Raw genomic sequence first — 20,026 nt, 5'->3', positions numbered from 1 at the left:
GACGTGGGTTTCCTCCGGATGCTCTGGTTTCCACAGTCCAAACACATGTGGTGTAGGGGAATTAAAATGTACGTAGTGTATATGTGTGAATGAGAGTGTATGGGTGTTTCCCAGTGATGGATTGCAGCTGGAAAAGCATCCGCTGCGTAAAACATATGCTGGATAAGTTGGCAGTTCATTCCACCATGGCGACCTCAGATTAATAAAGGGACTAAGCTGAAAAGAAAATGAATGAATGAATGAAGATTTAGCAAATATTTCTGGCCGTTGTATTTGATATAATTAAAACATAATATATTAGCCGTAATTAACTCTGAGGAAAACGACGATCTCTGCTGTGGAAAAGAGAGTCGTGTGGGTTTATTCTGAACTGAAAGAAAGTTCATTATCAGCAGTCAAACGTGTGCATCAAGCCTGTGAATTGATTCATCATTTCCGCATATGAATATAAATTACATTTTTGCTGGAGCTGAAGCACCTGACAGTTCAGATTTACTAAACCACATCAAATTAGCCCCATTATACAGCGCGAAGACAGCTTTAAAGGAAAACTGCAGCATTTCCACTGTAATTATTCAGTCAGAACACATTAAAATATAGAAATATAGACTGCAGAAATCCTTTAATGAGTGAAATCAAATACGCTTACATTTAGATGCAATTAACACTGAATTATGAATATATATAAAGTTAATATTCTTTACTTCATTCTTTCTTTCGTTCTTTCTTTCTTTTTTCATCCATCCATCCAACCTTTCCTTCTATCTTTCCTTTTCTTTCTTTCTTTTTTCATCCATCCATCCAACCTTTCCTTCTTTCTTTCTTTTTCTTTCTTTCTTTCTTTTCATCCATCCATCCAACCTTTCCTTATTTCTTTCTATTTCTTTCTTTTTCTTTCTTTCTTTCTTTCTTTCTTTCTTTCTTTCTTTCTTTCTTTCTTTCTTTCTTTCTTTCTTTTTTCATCCATCCATCCATTCATCCAACCTTTCCTTCTTTATTTCTTTCTTTTTTCATCCATCCAACCTTATTCTTTCTTTCTTTTTTTCATCCATCCATCCAACCTTTCTTTCTTTCTTTCTTTCTTTCTTTCTTTCTTTCTTTTTTTCATCCATCCATCCAACCTTTCCTTCTTTCTTTCTTTTTTTCATCCATCCATCCAACCTTTCCTTCTTTCTTTCTTTTTTTCATCCATCCATCAAGCCTTTCCTTCTTTTTTTCTTTTTCTTTCTTTCTTTCTTTCTTTCTTTCTTTCTTTCTTTCTTTCTTTCTTTCTTCTTCTTTCTTTCTTTCTTTCTTTTTTCATCCATCCATCCATCCAACCAACCTTTCCTTCTTTATTTCTTTCTTTTTTTTCATCCATCCAACCTTTCCTTCTTTCTTTCTTTTTTCATCCATCCATCCAACCTTTCCTTCTATCTTTCCTTTTCTTTCTTTCTTTCTTTCTTTTTTTCTTTCTTTCTTTCTTTATTTCTTTCTTTCTTTTTTTCATCCATCCATCCAACCTTTCCTTCTTTCTTTCTTTTGTTTCATCCATCCATCCAACCTTTCCTTCTTTCTTTCTTTTTTTCATCCATCCATCCAACCTTTCCTTCTATCTTTCCTTTTCTTTCTTTCTTTCTTTCTTTCTTTCTTTCTTTCTTTCTTTCTTTCTTTCTTTCTTTCTTTCTTTCTTTCTTTCTTTCTTTCTTTCTTTTTTTTCATCCACCCAACCTTTTTCTTTCTTTCTTTTTTTCATCCAGCCATCCAACCTTTCCTTCTATCTTTCCTTTTCTTTCTTTCTTTCTTTCTTTTTTTCATCCATCCATCCAACCTTTCCTTCTTTATTTTTTTCATCCAACCTTTCCTTCTTTCTTTCTTTTTTTCATCCATCCATCCAACCTTTCCTTCTTTCTTTCTTTCTTTCTTTCTTTCTTTCATCCATCCATCCATCCATCCATACGTCCATCCATCCAATCTTTCTTCCTTTCTTTTTTTCTTTCGTTCTTTCTTAATGTCAATTCTTTTGAAAAGCAAATGTTGCAGTAGTGTGTCCAGCCCTTTTTTCATCAGATTTTCCTTTATTTCCCCTCATGAAATATTAATTTCTTGTCCTTCGGTGCAAAGTCATCTAGAGAAATCAGTGACGTCATGCTCTGCTTCTGAATGTGTGAATCTGAATGTGATTTGTGCATTATTATGAACACCGTCACTCACAGGCCTAAACAAATAAATAAAAACAGGTTTCCCATGAGCCTCTTTCCCCATTATTATTGACTGCTGCTGAATTCTGCATTTAACCTGAAGCCGTCTTTCTTTTTCTCACCTGTCCTGTCAATTACTCTTTGATTAGCACAACCTGCATGGCCTGATTAGCTGGCGGCGGCGTTTGATGCATATTAAACAGCTATGATGAATAATTCATAAGGGTGTTAATGACAGCTGAGTGATGTGGAGGTGCAGGAGGGCAAATGATCGGCCATGTTTTTCAATCTGACTCTTCTGAAAAAACAGGATTCACAAAACTTCGAGGTGACTTTAATATGTTCACATTCAAAATATTAAAAAGAAACATAATCTTCAAAATGAATATATTGGGCTCAATTTTAATGATCTAAGCGCAAAGTCTAAAGCACATGGCGCAAAAGCATTAAGAGCATGTCTGAATCCACTTCTGCTATTTTAAGGATGGATAAATACACTCTGCGCCCGGCGCATGATCTAACAGGGCTGTGCTTATTCTCTTGATGAGTTCTGGGTATGTTTTGAGCATAATGTGCATTAAACCAATCAGAGCCTCATCTCTCATTCCCTTTAGAGTCAGTTGCGTCGCTTCATGATGCATTTGCTATTTACATGGCAACCTTGTAAGTGTAAAAACTGAATGCTTCACTAGCGAGAAAACAGTTATACAGAGCATCTGCAGCGCGAGGATAAAGAACGAGCCTCCTCCATTCAGTCTCTTTACTTTCTCTTTACTTTACTTTTACTCTTTACTCCTTTACTTTGGTGGAGTGAGGAAACGGTGGAAACTCACTCCACTGAACACATCCATTAGCCCACATATTTAATTTCCTTTGTTAAGCTCAAAGATTTGATCAAACTATTTCTAAATTCAGTTCTAATCTCCAGCAAAGGAATAAATGAACAATAATAATGAAGTGTGGTCAAAAAAACGAGTTATATCCAAACACACGTCCTGTTCTGATGACCCATATGGTGATGCAGACGTCTCCAAATCCCCACAGGTGGACAAATCTACACTTGTGTTTATAAAACAAATATAAATCTGCACATAATAAATATTACTGCTGATAATAATAGCATTATACAGAGAAATGGATTTGTGGGTTACGTGAAGGTGAGCAGCCTAATTCATTTCATGTTTTGGTTAATTAATTCTTTAAATACAGCTCTCTTGAGCTCTAAAAGGAAAAAAAACGCAGGAGAAATTTGACGTTAAGTTTAATTTTAAATGAGATGCAACTGCCAGGCATTTTCACATTAGTTTTTCAGTTAGGGGATATGTAGCCTATTAAAATGTTTAGTTCACTGCACATTTCCACAGTAGCTATTTTTTTTAATTTATTATATAATTATTATTAATATTATGAAAATTAAGCTAAAATTGACAAAACCCAGAAGCCTTTTAAATGTTTGCTTAAGCGCATTTTTATAGTTGGGAAAAGAAACATCCCATAATGTAGCAGCAGTCTCAAGTTAGGACACTTAAATAAATGCTTTTTGAGTTTAAAGATAATCGGCCTGCGAAGTCAAGTTTACAGTGTTATAAAGGGAATAGGCCTATGTAGAGCGCGAGTAAGTGGATTTGCCGCGGATCAACCTCTCACATGCGCTGAATATGCGCTGATATGTCATTTAGGTTATACTGCTATTCGCTCTTGCAAAATTAAACACCAGAAAATATATTTATTAATTAATTAAAGGCCTCTTTTAACTGCTAAAATACAGTTAGCATATCGATTTCATTTTGACTTGTAACTCATGGCCCTAAAAAATGAAAATGTAACCTGAAAACAAGTTAATAAAATAGACTAAATAAATAAATAAAATGATGGGTAGGCCTAGTAACCCAATGGTTTATGATGGTGTTTTCACAGATGCTAACCGGACAATTTCACACAAAACAAACTCACTTATGATAGTCTAACATAAATCTTTGATTACCTTTAGGCATATGAGAAAAAAAGTTATTTAGCCTATTGAGTTGCGTGTTATTTATGCAAAATGTAATCAATTTTCATGGTAATAACTGTGAATTTAGGTATTTTTTAATTATAATAATTCCTTACATTTATATAGCGCTTTCCTGGGCACTCAAAGCGCTTTACACATAGGGGGGAGTCTCCTCATCCACTACCAGTGTGCAGAATCAACCTGGATGACATGACGGCAGCCATTTTGTGCCAGACCGCACATCACTCACCAGCTGATTGGTGGAGAGGAGACGGAGTGATTAAGCCAATTATGATATAGGGATGATAAGAGGCCATGATGGACAGAGGCGGCCAGGATGCCAGGGTTAAACCCCTACTCTAATTCGAAGGACATCCTGGGATTTTTAATGACCACACACCTCAGACAATCACAGACAATTAGGACCTCGGTTTAACGTCTCATCCGAAAGACGGCGCTCACTGAGCAGTATAGAGTCCCCGTCACTATACTGGGGCATTAGGACCCACACAGACCACAGGTTGAGCGCCCCCTGCTGGCCTCACTAACACCACTTCCGGCAGCTAACCTAGCTTTCCCATGTGCTCTCCCATCCAGGTACTGACCGGGCTCAGCCCTGCTTAGCTTCAGTGGGGGACCATGTGAGAGTTGCAGAGAGCTAGCTGTCAGCTAGCTACACTAATGCCTTACTAAGTTACACATTTAGCCACTATTTTTTTAAATGTCATTAGATTTAAAGTAATTAGACACCGATATTGGTTAGGTAATAGGCTATGTGAAGCGGGATGACTCGGTTATGCTGATTTCACTATATTTATTTACCAGTTATAGAATAGTCTAACTGCGGATTAGCTCTCATATGTGGGCATAGTCTTCACCTAAAACTTTAAACGTTTATATTATTTAAAATAAAACAGAAAGAAATGAGAGTCAAATATGGTTTAGAGCACTTAATATGATCTGTCTGCGTTAATGTAAACGGTATCGTTGGATTACCTTCATAGATAAAATAGTAATTTCAAAACTGTGCATATTATTATTACTATAAAAGTATATTACTGTCAAAGTGAAATTAAATAAGTGAATAAATAGCCTGAATTAAAGGAACAAGAGGGACCAAAATCAGTCACCAGGTCAGTCAGTCAGTCCCCTCAGTTGACATCTTGGCACCCGGCCTGCGTTCTGTGATGGACTTTAGAGCAGCTTTCAGCTGTTCAATTGCGCCATCTATTTCAGTTCCTCAAAATAGCAATGCGCCTTAACACATCTACCTTATAGACCAGAACACCCATGAGTCCACAAAGTGGCACAAATGGATTTACTATTTAAACAACGTGGTGCAAAATGCACACAGCAAGAATGTCGAGGTTTGAGTTTGAGTCCGGGCTGGGTCAGTGTGCGTTTCTGTTTGGAGTTTGCATGTTCTCCCAGTGTTGCCGTGGGTTTCCTCCAGGTGCTCCGGTTACCCCCACAGTCCAAACACATGCGCTATAGGGGAATTGATTAATTAAATTGGTCGTAGTGTATGAGTGTGTGTGTGAAATGAGTGTGTATGGGTGTATCATAGTAATGGTTTGCCGCTAAAAAGACATCCACTGTGTAAAACATATGCTGGTATAGTTGGCGGTTCATTCCGCTGTGGTGACCGCTGATAAATAAGGGACTGAGCTAAAGGAAAATGAATGATTTCTGTTAATAAATTTACTCAAATTTGTCGAAACCACATTCACACACTCACTCGAGTGTCCACATGGACAGACATTGGGACAGCAGCCCGAGCCGGACCTCTGCTAATTGAATTCTCCACTAATTAAGATGATAATCAGATGCATTAATGATAATGATCTGACCCCTGCGGCTCTGCTTCTGCCTGCTCAGCAGATGCTTTTCTCTCCCTTTAGACCCGATGAGCAAATAGTTCAGTTTGCAGGAGTCCAAATCCGTGACTAATAGAAACATCATATTAATATATTCACATCGGACTGATGGAAACACATGCTTTCACACAAATCACAGTCTGCAAATAGTGTCATGCAGAGCAGATTATGTGTAATCTAAATTATGTAATCAGACTATAAAAATCAAGTAATCAGACTACAGTAACTTTTCAATACACATTTTGATAAACATTTAATGTAAATTACCTTGACACTCAGATTCATACATATCTACTTTTCTGTCACGCTACTGTTTTAGATTTAATTTTCACTGTTTGGCACCATCTTGTGTCTGATTAATGGGCAGGTTAGTGTATACTCCATCAGCTGTTTTCGTTTCTGACAGCTTTGTGTTTTTGACTGTTTGTCTCCATCTAGTGTCTGAATAATGCGCAGGTTAGTGTATACTCCATCAGCTGTTTTCGTTTCTGACAGCTTTGTGTTTTTGACTGTTTGTCTCCATCTAGTGTCTGAATAATGCGCAGGTTAGTGTATACTCCATCAGCTGTTTTAGTTTCTGTCAGCTTTGTGTTTTTGACTGTTTGTCTCCATCTAGTGTCTGAATAATGCGCAGGTTAGTGTATACTCCATCAGCTGTTTTCGTTTCTGCCAGCTTTGTGTTTTTGTCTGTTTGTCTCCATCTTGTGTCTGAATAATGCTCAGGTTAGTGTATACTCAATCAGCTGTTTTAGTTTCTGTCAGCTTTGTGTTTTGACTGTTTGGCGCCCTCTTGTGTCTGAATAATGCGCAGGTTAGTGTATACTCCATCAGCTGTTTTAGTTTCTGCCAGCTTTGTGTTTTTGACTGTTTGGCGCCATCTAGTGTCGGATTAATCGACAGATTAGTGTATACTCTATCAGCTGTTTTAGTTTCTGTCAGCTTTGCATTTAATTAAGAATCAAAAAATTATTATTAAGTAGTTTTGTTATAAGTGAGATAAAGTACATCCAGGCGGTTACTGCAGAATAAAGCCCTTCAGACACGTCAGGCTTTATTCTGCAATAACAACCTTGTGGATGTACTTTATCTCTCCACTATACTATACTATACTATACTATACTATACTATACTATACTATACTATACTATACTATACTATACTATACTATACTATACTATACCATACTATACCATACTATAGGCTCGTAACCAGCCTGGTGAAAGGGGTGGTTCTTTTTTTTTCTCAAAAAGTGGACTTTTTTGCAGTTGTTCGCCTTAATTTCTATTCAATTATGAGGTTTAAATACTCCATTTAGTGGCATTTTAATCACTATTTTTAGCTGTATTAGCTTGTCGGATGATCATCATAACTGCCTTTTTTGATGTACCAATAATATTTCCTAAAGATTTGGACTCTCAGTAGTGATTATTAAACCACACTGAACTGAGCTAAACTGAACTGAACTTAAACACTACAAACTGAACTACACTGTTCCTATTTACTGTGACCTTTTATGTGAAGCTGCTTTGACACAATCTACATTGTATAAGCGCTATACAAATAAAGGTGAATTGAATTGAATTGAATAGATTTAGACTAAATAAATGTGAAAAAAAATGTATTAAAATACAAGTTTATTACATCATATATCCTTAGAATTTTTTTTTAGCCTATTGTCATTTATTAGGCTAATAACAAACTGGCCAGCACACTCAACGTTCCAGTAAGAATTTGTCAATTTGAATGATAAACAAAGCACAATAATAATAATAATAATAATAATAATAATAATAATAATAATAATAATAATAATAATAATAATAATGTAGAGCTTAAGGATTTTTTCTAGCCTCTCTTGTAAAAAAATATAAACAAAATAGTATTCCTAGAATATTATTGTCATTATCAGTGGACTTTACTTATTATATAAAACACTATTTATAAACTTATTAATTCATGGTCTGCTTTTTGGTGCTTGACACTTTTATTAATCGTGAATTCAAGCCAAGTTTTTTTTTAAATGCAGGATACAGAAGCCCTTGTGCTTCACTTATAATAAGGCAAATTAAGGTAATTACTAATGATAAATTATTTTTCGTAAATAACATACTCTTCCCAAAAAAAAAAAAAGAAACATTTTGCCTTTGAAATTAAATGAAATTGTCTATTATTTTTCATCTCTTTTCAAAGAGCTACAGGCGCATGCTGCACATCTGTAATGCAATGTTGCCATTCGATATTAAATGAACATTTAACTTTTATCATTTCAGTGTAAGAAAAATAAAAACAATTAAGTGAAAGAAAAAAAAACGAATAAAATGCAGCAAAAACTTAAACAAATAACAGAAAATATGAAGAATCAAGACAAAATTCTTCATATAGCAAGATCGATTTAATAGAATTTTGCACACATTACTCGTGTTTGGCTGTAAAAGCACACGTGTTTCTCTTACAGGCGCAGGTCAGATTTTCTCCAGGCCATAATTTCTTTTATTCATAATAATTTTGTCTAAAAAATTGTTAGACCTGTCCAGTTTAATTTGGAATACATCCCAGATCACCTTCTGAAGTGGTTTAAGCGATCGGATTTATATCCGATCAGAATAAAACGAATAAAGTGTCCAAACAGCCTCAAAAACGCAGACGTGACGGGATTAGTGCCTCGGTTGACAAAAATGACAAAAAATAGTGAAAGGGAGGTCATGTACTGGACAAATCAATAAATACACAGGACGTCCCGGATAATGTGGCCAGTTTGCCTAGAACCTCATGGATAGGAACAGACTCTCATCTGTTAGTAAGTAACATCAGCCTTACCCTGTTTGGCAGTCTTTTTGAACACATGCTCAATATTTTGCGTTAATGATGCCGCTGCCTGCTTTCTTTTCCGCCTCTCTTGCTCTAGTATTAATGTCGCACCAATGATTCGAACGTTAGCGCTCGGTGTGTTATGTCACATGACTTGCATCACATTATTGTAGCCTTGAGGCTTCATAGGATTCGAATTATTGACCAGAGTTATAAAATATAAATATTTTTTAAATTACATAAAATAATTTAAAGGACAAATTGAACCACCCGAACCCCCCCTGGCTACGGGTATGCACTATACTATACTATACTATACTATACTATACTATACTATACTATACTATACTATACTATACTATACTATACTATACTATGCTAATACTAATACTAATACTAATACTATACAATACCACACTATACTATACTACACTATACTATACTATACTGCACTACACTACACTACACTGTACTGTACTATACTATACTATACTATACTATACTATACTATACTATACTATAGTATACTATACTACACTATACTATACTGTACTGTTCTGTACTGTACTATACTGTACTATACTATACTATACTATTCTATACTATACTATACTATACTGTACTGTACTGTACTGTACTGTACTGTACTATACTGTACTATACTATACCACACTATACTATTTTATATTATACTACACTATATTACACTACACCACACTACACTACACTACACTATACTATACTATACTATACTATACTATACTATACTACACTACACTATACTATACTATACCACACTGTACTATACTATACCATACTATGCTATACTATACTATACTATACTATACTATACTATACTATACTATACTACACTACACTACACTATACCACACTGTACTATACTATACTATACCATACTATACTATACTATACTATACTATACTATACTATACTGTACTACACTACACTATATTACACTACACTATACTATACTATACTATACTATACTATACTATACTATACTACACTATACTATACTATACTATACTATACTATAATATACTATACTATACTATACTACACTATACTACACTACACTACACTACACTATATTACACTACACTACACTATACTATACTATACTACACTACACTATATTACACTATACTATACTATACTATACTATACTATACTATACTATACTATACTATACTATACTATACTATATTACACTACACTATACTATACTATACTATACTATACTATACTATACTATACTATACTATACTACACTATATTACACTATACTATACTATACTATACTATGCTATACTATACTATACTATACTACACTACACTACACTATATTACACTATACTATACTATACTACACTATATTACACTACACTACACTATACTATACTATACTATACTATACTACACTACACTATACTATTACACTACACTACACTATACTATACTATACTACACTACACTATACTATTACACTACACTACACTATACTATACTATACTATACTATACTATACTATACTATACTATACTATACTAATACTATAGAAAAGTGTAATAAATAGCATAATGTGAAGGACTATGTAAATATGTAATTCCCCCCACCTGCAACGTGCTGAAAGTTTGAAAATGCATCTGGAAAGGGCTTTAAAAAGTGCTTCAATCTAACTTTGGAAAAGCTGTAAGAACCCTGTGTACCTTTTTGCATACAGAAACCCACATTTTCAGCTTCAACCAGGCTATTTCACATCCACACACACTCTGAATCATGAGAGCCAATATATAGCAAATCTAATTTAACATATATTACCACATTTAGACGGAGAATAATAATCTCTTTAAGGGGAATCACGACTGGAGGAGCACTGAAGTGATTGGCCATTGTACTGCAAACACCCTTTGAGGAAAGTGTTTTTAAAACAGTGATATTTCTGAGTCTCGTTGTGCGTTTGGCTTTGATTTGCTTCATCGTTCATGCTTCGGCAACACACTGAGAGTTTAATATAAATGCCTTTCCTTTCAAAATCTACCTTTACTAGTAAAGCCTTACAAGCGTGCACTGACACAATTTCATATAAGCCTCGGGAATGGAAAACGCACAAACATTGGTAGATAAACTGAAGCCGGACAAACATATTTGTGATTGAAGTTCTTAAATAGGACTTGAGTAAATCCGTGCTGTGGCTGGACTGCAGATTTTGGTCAGTGTTTTCTGGCAAGAGCTTCGTTCCGCTGCATTTCCATCCACTCATGCATGTCTCATCCAGCCAGGTATGATAATTAAAGCCATGTTTTTTTAATTGCTTTGACCAGCAGACCAGAGCGTAAGCACGCAGATGCAGAAACCACTGGGTTGCGGCGCACACTGTCAATCACTATATGCAAAAACCACCTGCATGAACATCAAAATCTTACATTCATAGACTGAATAAACAGTGCAGTACAAGTGTTGGAGAAGATTTTGTTGGAGGGGGGGGGGGGGTATATTCAATGTAGCATTAAAGGAAGCACATTTAATAATATTTAGAAGGTTTTATTTGTAAAATGTTTTTATTTGAATCTGTCAACATAGCACAATGTTATCCTACTTTATTGTATGTGACCAGGGTTGCCAGGTTTTCACAACAAATGTAGCCCAATGGAGAGTTAAAATGATGTTAGATGTTAAAAATGAGATGTATAGAGAGTGTCAGATACATATCAAAAGTAGTCCAATTCCAGAGTAAAATTGTGGACTTGGCATCACTGAATGTGGCGTCAATGAGGGTTAGCAAAAAAGTAGTCAGATTATGTTACTATAAATGTTTAATATTTGTTTATTTTTAAACATTTTATTGAATTTATTTGTTTGTTAATCATTTGCTCAAAATCTACACGTTATAGCTGTTGTGTTACTATAGCAACAATAGAATCACCACAACAGATCAATTACTAAAGTTGTTGTTACCATAGCAACTATAAAATCACCACAACAGATCAATTAATATTGTTGTTGTGTTACCATAGCAACTATAGAATCACCACAGCAGATCAGTAACTATAGTTGTGTTACCATAGCAACTATAAAATTACCGCAACAAATCAATTATTAGAGTTGTCGTGTTACCATAGCGACTATAAAATCACAACATCAGATCAATTACTTTAGTTGTTGTGTTACCATATCTACTATAGAATCACCACAACTGATCAATTACCATAGTTGCGTTAACATAGCATCTATATAATCACTACAACAGATCATTTACTGTAGTTGTTGTGTCAACATAGCAACTACAGAATCACCACAACAGATCAATTACTGTTGTTGTTGTGTTACCATAGCAACTACAGAATCACCACAACAGATCATTTACTTTAGTTGTTGTATTACCTTAGCAACCATGGAATCGCTATAAAAGATCAATTACTATAATTGTTGTGTTACCATAGCAATTATAGAATCACACAGATAAATTGCTATAGTTTTTGTGTTACCATAGCAACTATAGAATCACAATACATCAATTACTGTAGTTGTTGTATTACCATAGCAATATAATCCTATAGAATTACTACAACATATCAATTACTGTTGTTATTGTTGTTGTTGTTGTTGTTGTGTTACCATAGCAACTACAGAATCACCACAGCAGATCAATTACTGTAGTTGTTCTATTACCTTAGCAACCATGGAATCACCATAAAAGATCAATTACTATAATAGTTGTGTTACCATAGCAATTATAGAATCACACAGATAAATTGCTATAGTTTTTGTGTTACCATAGCAACTATAGAATCACAATACATCAATTACTGTAGGTGTTGTATTACCATAGCAACTACAGAATCACCACAACAGATCAATTACTGTAGTGTTGTGTTACTATAGCAACTATAGAATCACCAGAACAGATCAATTACTGTTGTTGTTGTGTTACCATAGCAACTATAAAATCACGACAACAGATCAATTACTGTAGTTGTTGTGTTACCGTAGCTACAATAGAATCAACACAACAGATTAATTACTATAGATATGTGTTACCATCGCAACTACAGAATTACTACAAACAGATAATTTACTGTAGTTGTTGTGTTACCATAGCAACTATAGAATCACCTCAACAGGTTGATTGTTGTGTTTCTCTATAGTATTGTTAAAAAATGCTACAATATTCACTATAAATGACTATTGTATCATTCCACATGGGATGTGTAAGCTGATAGAGCCTGCATTACTCAGCAGTGTGTTTATTATGGTTTGTCATGCGTGACAGTGTTTCTCTGCTGTTCTCCAGAGAGTCATCACTCGTCCTGCTCTTCTCTCTTCACCTGCAGTCAAATGATCCATCGATGGATCTGCTGGTGTGTCTGCTGCTCCTGCTGCGGGTCCAGTCCCTACGGATCTGACTCAACATCACTCATTCCTCTGTCAGCAGATCGATGAGACACGCCGGTATGTCATCTGATGGACAACAGCTTCACACAACACTGTCATTCAGTTATCTTCAGAGGTTACTTATTTCAGATTGTGCATTGTCAGGATGCAACAAAATAGCAAATATTTAATGTGTTGTGTTACAAATTCTGGGGTTGTATGTGGTGATTACTTACTCTTACTCATTTTCCTTTGCCTATTTCTCTGCTTTATTTGGGATTGCCACAGCAGAATGAACCACCAATTATTCTGGCAAATGTTTTGCACAGTGGATGCTCTTCAAGGCATAAAATATAGAATATAAATTCAGAGCTGGGAAACACCCAACACACTCTCCAGTTCAGTTATACCATGTTTTTGGATTGTGGGGGGAAATACAAGACAAAAATCATGTCGCTATTATCCCATACTATTATGTTTTTGGAGTTAGGAAACTTTTTACATTTAAACAAAACTTTAGTACCCAAAGTATTTTATGAGGTAAGATTGTCCTTTTTTCCTCTATCATGACACACATCCACTTCAAATGGTCTTGAAATTAGAAAACAATAGGGCAGTGCATGATTTCATCCTTTAGAAACCGATTGTGTCATTGGAAGATGGGCATTGCTAACAAAATGAAAAAGAGTGTCCAGACTGATAGCCCCTGATAGCCCCTCCCTAAATTACTGAAAGTCCTGCCCTAAGTTACTGATAGCTCCAGCTTAAATGACTGATAGTCCCGCCCTAAAAGACTGATAGTCCTGATTTAGAGCACTAATAGTCCCGCCCAAAATGACTCGTATTCATGCCCTAAATGACTGATAGCTCCACCTTAAGGGAGTGATAGTCCCTCCTTAAATAACTGATAGCTCCACCCTAAATGACTGATAGCCTACCCTTCATGTGACTGATAGCCCCGCCCTAAATGACTGATATTCCTACTCTAAATGACTGATAGTCCCACTCTAAATGACTGATAGTCCTCCCATAAATTTCTAATAGCCCTGCTCTGTGGTAGACATCTTCACGCTAAACGACTCATAGCTCCGCCCTAAAAGACTCATAGCTCCACTCTAAATGACTGATAATCCCACCCTAAATTACTGATAGCCCTGCACTAAACTAATGATAGCTCCGCCCTAAATTACTAAGAGCATCACCCTAAATGACAAATAGCCCCTCCTTAATAATACTCCTGCCCTAAAAGACTGATAGCGCCTCCTTAAATGAGTGATAGCCCTGCCTTAAATGACTGGTAGCTCCAGTCTAAATCACTGATAGCCCCTCCTTAAATGACTCCACCGTAAATGACTGATAGCCTGGCTCTAGATTGCTGATAGCCCCATCTTTAATGACTAATAGCTCCACCCTAACTGACTGATAGCCCGGCCTTAAAATAGTTGATAGCCCCACATTAGATTGCTGATAGCACCGCTCTAAATGACTGATAGCCCCTCCCTAAAAGACTCATAGCTCCACCCTAAATGACTGATAGTCCCATCCTAAATTACAGATAGCCCTGCACTAAACTACTGATAGCTCTGCCTTAAATTACTGAGAGCTCAACCCTAAATGACTAATAGCCCCTCCCTAAATTACTGATAACTCCGCCCTAAATGACTGATAGCCCCTCCTTAAATGACTGATAGCCCCTCCCTAAATTACTTATAGTCCCTCCCTGAATTACTGATAACTCGGCCCTAAATAGCCCCTGATAGCCCCTCCCTAAATTACTGAAAGTCCTGCCCTAAGTTACTGATAGCTCCAGCTTAAATGACCGAAAGTCCCGCCCTAAAAGACTGATAGTCCTGATTTAGAGCACTAATAGTCCCGCCCAAAATGACTCGTATTCATGCCCTAAATGACTGATAGCTCCACCTTAAGGGAGTGATAGTCCCTCCTTAAATAATTGATAGCTCCACCCTAAATGACTGATAGCCCCTCCCTTCATGTGACTGATAGCCCCGCCCTAAATGACTGATAGTCCTACTCTAAATGACTGATAGTCCTACCATAAATTTCTAATAGCCCTGCTCTGTGGCAGACATCTTCGCGGTAGACGATTCATAGCTCCGCCCTAAAAGACTCATAGCTCCACCCTAAATGACTGATAATCCCACCCTAAATTATGGATAGCCCTGCACTAAACTACTGATAGCTCCGCCCTAAATTACTAAGAGCATCGCCCTAAATGACAAATAGACCCTCCTTAATAATACTCCTGCCCTAAATGACTGATAGCGCCACCCTAAATGACTGATAGCACCACCCTAAAGGACTGATAGCCCCGCCCTAAATGACCGATAGCCCCACCCTAAATGAGTGATAGCCCCTCCTTAAATGAGTGATAGCCCCTCCTTAAATGAGTGATAGCCCTGCCTTAAATGACTGAAAGCTCCAGTCTAAATCACTGATAGCCCCTCCCTAAATGAGTCCACCGTATTTGACTGATAGCCTGGCTCTAGATTGCTTATACCCCCATCTTTAATGACTAATAGCTCCACCCTAACTGACTGATAGCCCGGCCTTACAATAGTTGATAGCCCCACCCTAGATTGCTGATAGCCCTGCTCTAAATTACTGATAGCCCCTCCCTAAAAGACTCATAGCTATACCCTAAATGACTGATAGTCCCATCCTAAATTACAGATAGCCCTGCACTAAACTACTGATAGCTCTGCCCTAAATTACTGAGAGCTCAACCCTAAATGACTAATAGTCCCTCCCTAAATTACTGATAACTCCGCCCTAAATGACTGATAGCCCCTCCTTAAATGACTGATAGCCCCTCCCTAAATGACTGCTAGTCCCGCCCTAAATGACTGATAGATCCACCCTAAATTACTGATAGCCCCGCCCTGATGACTGATAGCCCAACCCTAAATGACTGATAGCCCCTGCTTAAATGACTAATAACCCCTCCCTAAATGACTCCACCCTAAATGACCTATAGCCTGGCCCTAGATTGCTGATAGCCCCTCCCTAAATGACTGATAGCCCCTCCCTATATGACTTCACCCTAAATGACTGATAACCTGGCCCTAGATTGCTGTTAGCCCCATCCTAAATGTTTGATAGCCCCTCCCTATATGACTGATAGCCCCTCCCTAAATCAGTCCACCCTAAATGACTAAAAGCCTAGCCCTAGATTGCCTAGGGGCTAACAGTCATTTAGGGCGGGGCTATCAATCATTTAGCGTGGGACTATCAGTCATTTAGGGTAAATGACTGATAGCCCCACCCTAAATGACTCCACCCTAAAGGACTAAAAGCCCCACCCTAAATGATTCATAGCTCCACCCTAAATGACTGATAGCATGGTTTATAACAAGCACTGCAATAAACATAAACATGTGAAGAGTTGATGTCATTCCGACTTTAAGCATCCAATTATAATTCTCATTAGATTCTCATTATCACCACACACTAATATACTGCAATTAATAAGGACAGAACTCAAAAGGAAAACATAATTTATTACAGTAATAAGAATTTGGGATGAAAATGTGTGTTTGATCGTCATTAAAATACCCTCAGAATGCCAGCTAAATGGCTTTATATTCTTAGTCTGGGGTGTTGTATTGCGTGCAACAGTCCAGACGTGTTTCTCCTCAACTCATCCAGAATCAAAACACTGCTTCAAAGCAGAAAAAACTGAGGAAAAGCTCTCAGATGTGAGCTGAGGTTTCTTCAGAAAGTTGTGCTTATGATGAGCTTTTCCTGCACGTATTAATGATACATGTCAATAACAGTTCGCCATGCTCTGCTCTGATCCTAAAGCACACTTAATATTTCATTTCTTGTGTTTATTTCTCTCAGACAGGCCCATATTTCCACTCGATCCTCTACTGAAAGAGCAGCTCTGTTTGTCATTACCGCAGTGTAAATCTCATTACATAACAGCGGTGTGTGATTTCAGCCCTTCGCTGGCTTTGTTTCACTAGTTTAATATCTGTGTTTGTGTGTCTGTTTGAGAATGAAGTATAAAACAGTGCATTTTACCACAGGTTTGCTGTATGAGTTGTAATATAAAGCTTTCACGGCCTGAATCTCACTAATGCCCGAGGATGTCAACATTTTAGAGGCTTTCTGTAAGATGTAGATGCTTTTCAAAGACGTTAGATGTAAATGCAGGGCTGTCTTTGACAGGCTTTCTGACATTATTGGAATCACTGAAGAGAAAGTGCTGTCTACTGAAGATTTCTGTTGTTTCGCTGGGAAAAAATCTGGTTAAACAGCTGTAAATGAACCTCTTTACAACATTTTTATTCTGTTTTTATTTCTATTTAACTTTAGGTCACATGTTCAACGTTGTTTTAAAAAATTGATCATGTGTTTTATGTTATTCAACTGATTGAGTCAACTCAGACCAGGGGTAGCAACCGGGGGTCCCCCGCACTTTTAGAGACAGACCATTCAGAAACAGGTGATTAATAATAATATGAACGTAAACTTTTGGATATCATTCAGCTGTCCCCCCACTTTTAAAATGTCTGCTATGCCCCTGTGTCAGATATGGTTTTATATTTCAAGATTTACATTCATAATTAGCATTTTTGACATTATTTTCATTATTTAAGCCTCATTATTTTTCAAAATTTTTGTTTTTATTTTTAAAATAATCATATTCTGATATGTATTAGTTTGGCACACACTAATATACAGTCCATACAGTCCATATATGGTAAAGACAAAAAAACTAAATCATAAATAAATGTTGTCTAAAGAAAAGAAAATATATGTTTTTTGTGTGTGTGTGTATATATATATATATATATATAGAGAGAGAGAGAGAGAGCGCATTTATTGTGTATGGACATACACCCAAAGCGCTTTACACTCATGACTCCCCCTCATGTCAAACACTCTCTCCACACCACCACTAGTGTGCAGCATCCACTTGGATGATGTGACGGCAGCCACAGGACAATGACACCAGTGCTTCACCACACACCAGCTATTGATGGAGTGGAGAGACAATGATTGAGCCAATTCAGTGGATGGGAATGACTGGGAGGTCATGATGGGTAAGGGCTGATGAAGGGAATTTGGCCAGGATGCCTGGGCTTCACCCCTACTCTTTACCAGAAGTGCCATGACATTTTTAATGACCACAGAGAGTCAGGACCTCGGTTTCATCTGAAAGACGGTGCTCACTGATATATAGTGTATAGTGTCCCCTTCACTATACTGGGGCATTAGTATTCACACAGACCACAGGTTGAGCGCCCCCTGCTGGACTCACTAACGCTACTTCCAACAGCAACCTAGCTTTCTCATGTGGTCTCCCATCCAGATACTGACCAGGCTCAACCCTGCTTAGCTTCAGTGAGTAACCGCTCTTGGGCTGCAGAGTGATATGGCAACAATGTACACTGCAAAACCCAACAGTCAACTTTATCAAATCAAATGATTGTAGTTAACTCAAAAGTTAATTCTACTCATTTGAAAAGAGTTTTGAACTCAGTGTTGAAGGTAATGAGTTAATTACACACCTCATCACCTCAACTTAAATAGAGTAAGTTCACAGTACTCATGTAGATTATTTTTAATAACTCAAATGGTTTGTAGCAATCGGTTTGAGTTGCTTTAACTCATTGGGTTTTACAGTACTCAGTTGGTTTGAGTTCTCTTTGTTTATTGGGTTTTACTGTGCTCAAATTGCTCCGTTTACTCAAATAGATTAAGTTCACAGTATTGATTAGGTTTAGTTTTTGAACTTAAATGGTTTGTTGCAATCAAATGGTTTACCTTGACTTTTTGGGATTTACAGTGTACAAAATGCTTTAATTTTTAACTACTTTCTATATAATTAAATAATATTTTTGTCTTTAAAGTTTACCTTTAAACACTTTTGTATGTTAATTATCCAATTATAATTGTTATCCAATTCCCATTTATTATTTAAATAATAACACCACTCACATTCTCATTATAAAAAGCAACCAAAAATCTTGACCAATATTCACATTTTAATTCTTAAATGTTAGTTCTGGTCCCCTGAATAATGCAAAAACAATCAACAAATGATTTATAATGCCATATTAATAAATGTTGAATTTATTACTATAATTAATACGTGTTTTCATTGTTAGTTCATATTGATTAGCTAATGTAAACAACTTTAAAACTATTTATAATGTACACTGTAAAAATGCAGGGTTCCACACAATTTATTCAAATTTTCAACACAAGTCAAGGTGGTTAACTTAACAGATTTAACAAATATAAGTGGATTGAACATAAAAAAAATTAAGTTGTCCCAACAAAATCTCAAGAATTGTGTTGTTTCAACTCATTCACTTAAGTAGTTTGAACAAGTAATATTTTTTGAGTGTACACTACATAAGGGGTTTTCAACATTTTAGGACACCCCCCACCCCCACCAGCCCTACCGCGAGCCAAAATTAAAATGCATGTTCAAATATTATTCACACATTACTTGCTGCGTTTTAAGTGCATATAATAATTACATTGGAACATAAATATTCAGCTTACCTGATTCAGTGTTATGGCTGAGCCTGTTTGTTTGAGGACAACACGCAAATCCGTGGTTGGATTCCTGACACGACTAACCATAAATCATCTTCCACTGTAAATAAGCGTGAGCCATAGCCTACTTGCTTTTGAGTACTTAAATACAGAAAATTCTGCTTTGCAAAGCCAAGTTCACAGAGCCCTGATGATGTGATTGAGTGGGCAACAATACTCTTATTTTAATATGATAAGAC

At 36.4% G+C, this 20,026-nt stretch overlaps 1 protein-coding gene across 1 annotated transcript in view; it reads left to right on the top strand.

Annotated features, from left to right (window-relative positions):
• Positions 1-5,532: 5,532 nt before the first annotated feature.
• LOC130242015 (dentin sialophosphoprotein) overlaps positions 5,533-20,026 on the top strand; it is a 114,496-nt gene continuing 100,002 nt past the window's right edge. Inside the window, exon 1 of the mRNA XM_056474036.1 lies at positions 5,533-5,563. Coding sequence (XP_056330011.1) covers positions 5,533-5,563 — 31 coding nt within the window. The remainder of the gene's footprint in view (positions 5,564-20,026) is intronic.

The sequence above is a fragment of the Danio aesculapii genome, chromosome 15 (assembly GCF_903798145.1).
Source record: "Danio aesculapii chromosome 15, fDanAes4.1, whole genome shotgun sequence".
Lineage (NCBI taxonomy): Eukaryota > Metazoa > Chordata > Actinopteri > Cypriniformes > Danionidae > Danio > Danio aesculapii.
The sequence above is the reverse complement of the archived record's forward strand: the minus strand, read 5'-3'. Positions and strand labels throughout refer to the sequence as shown.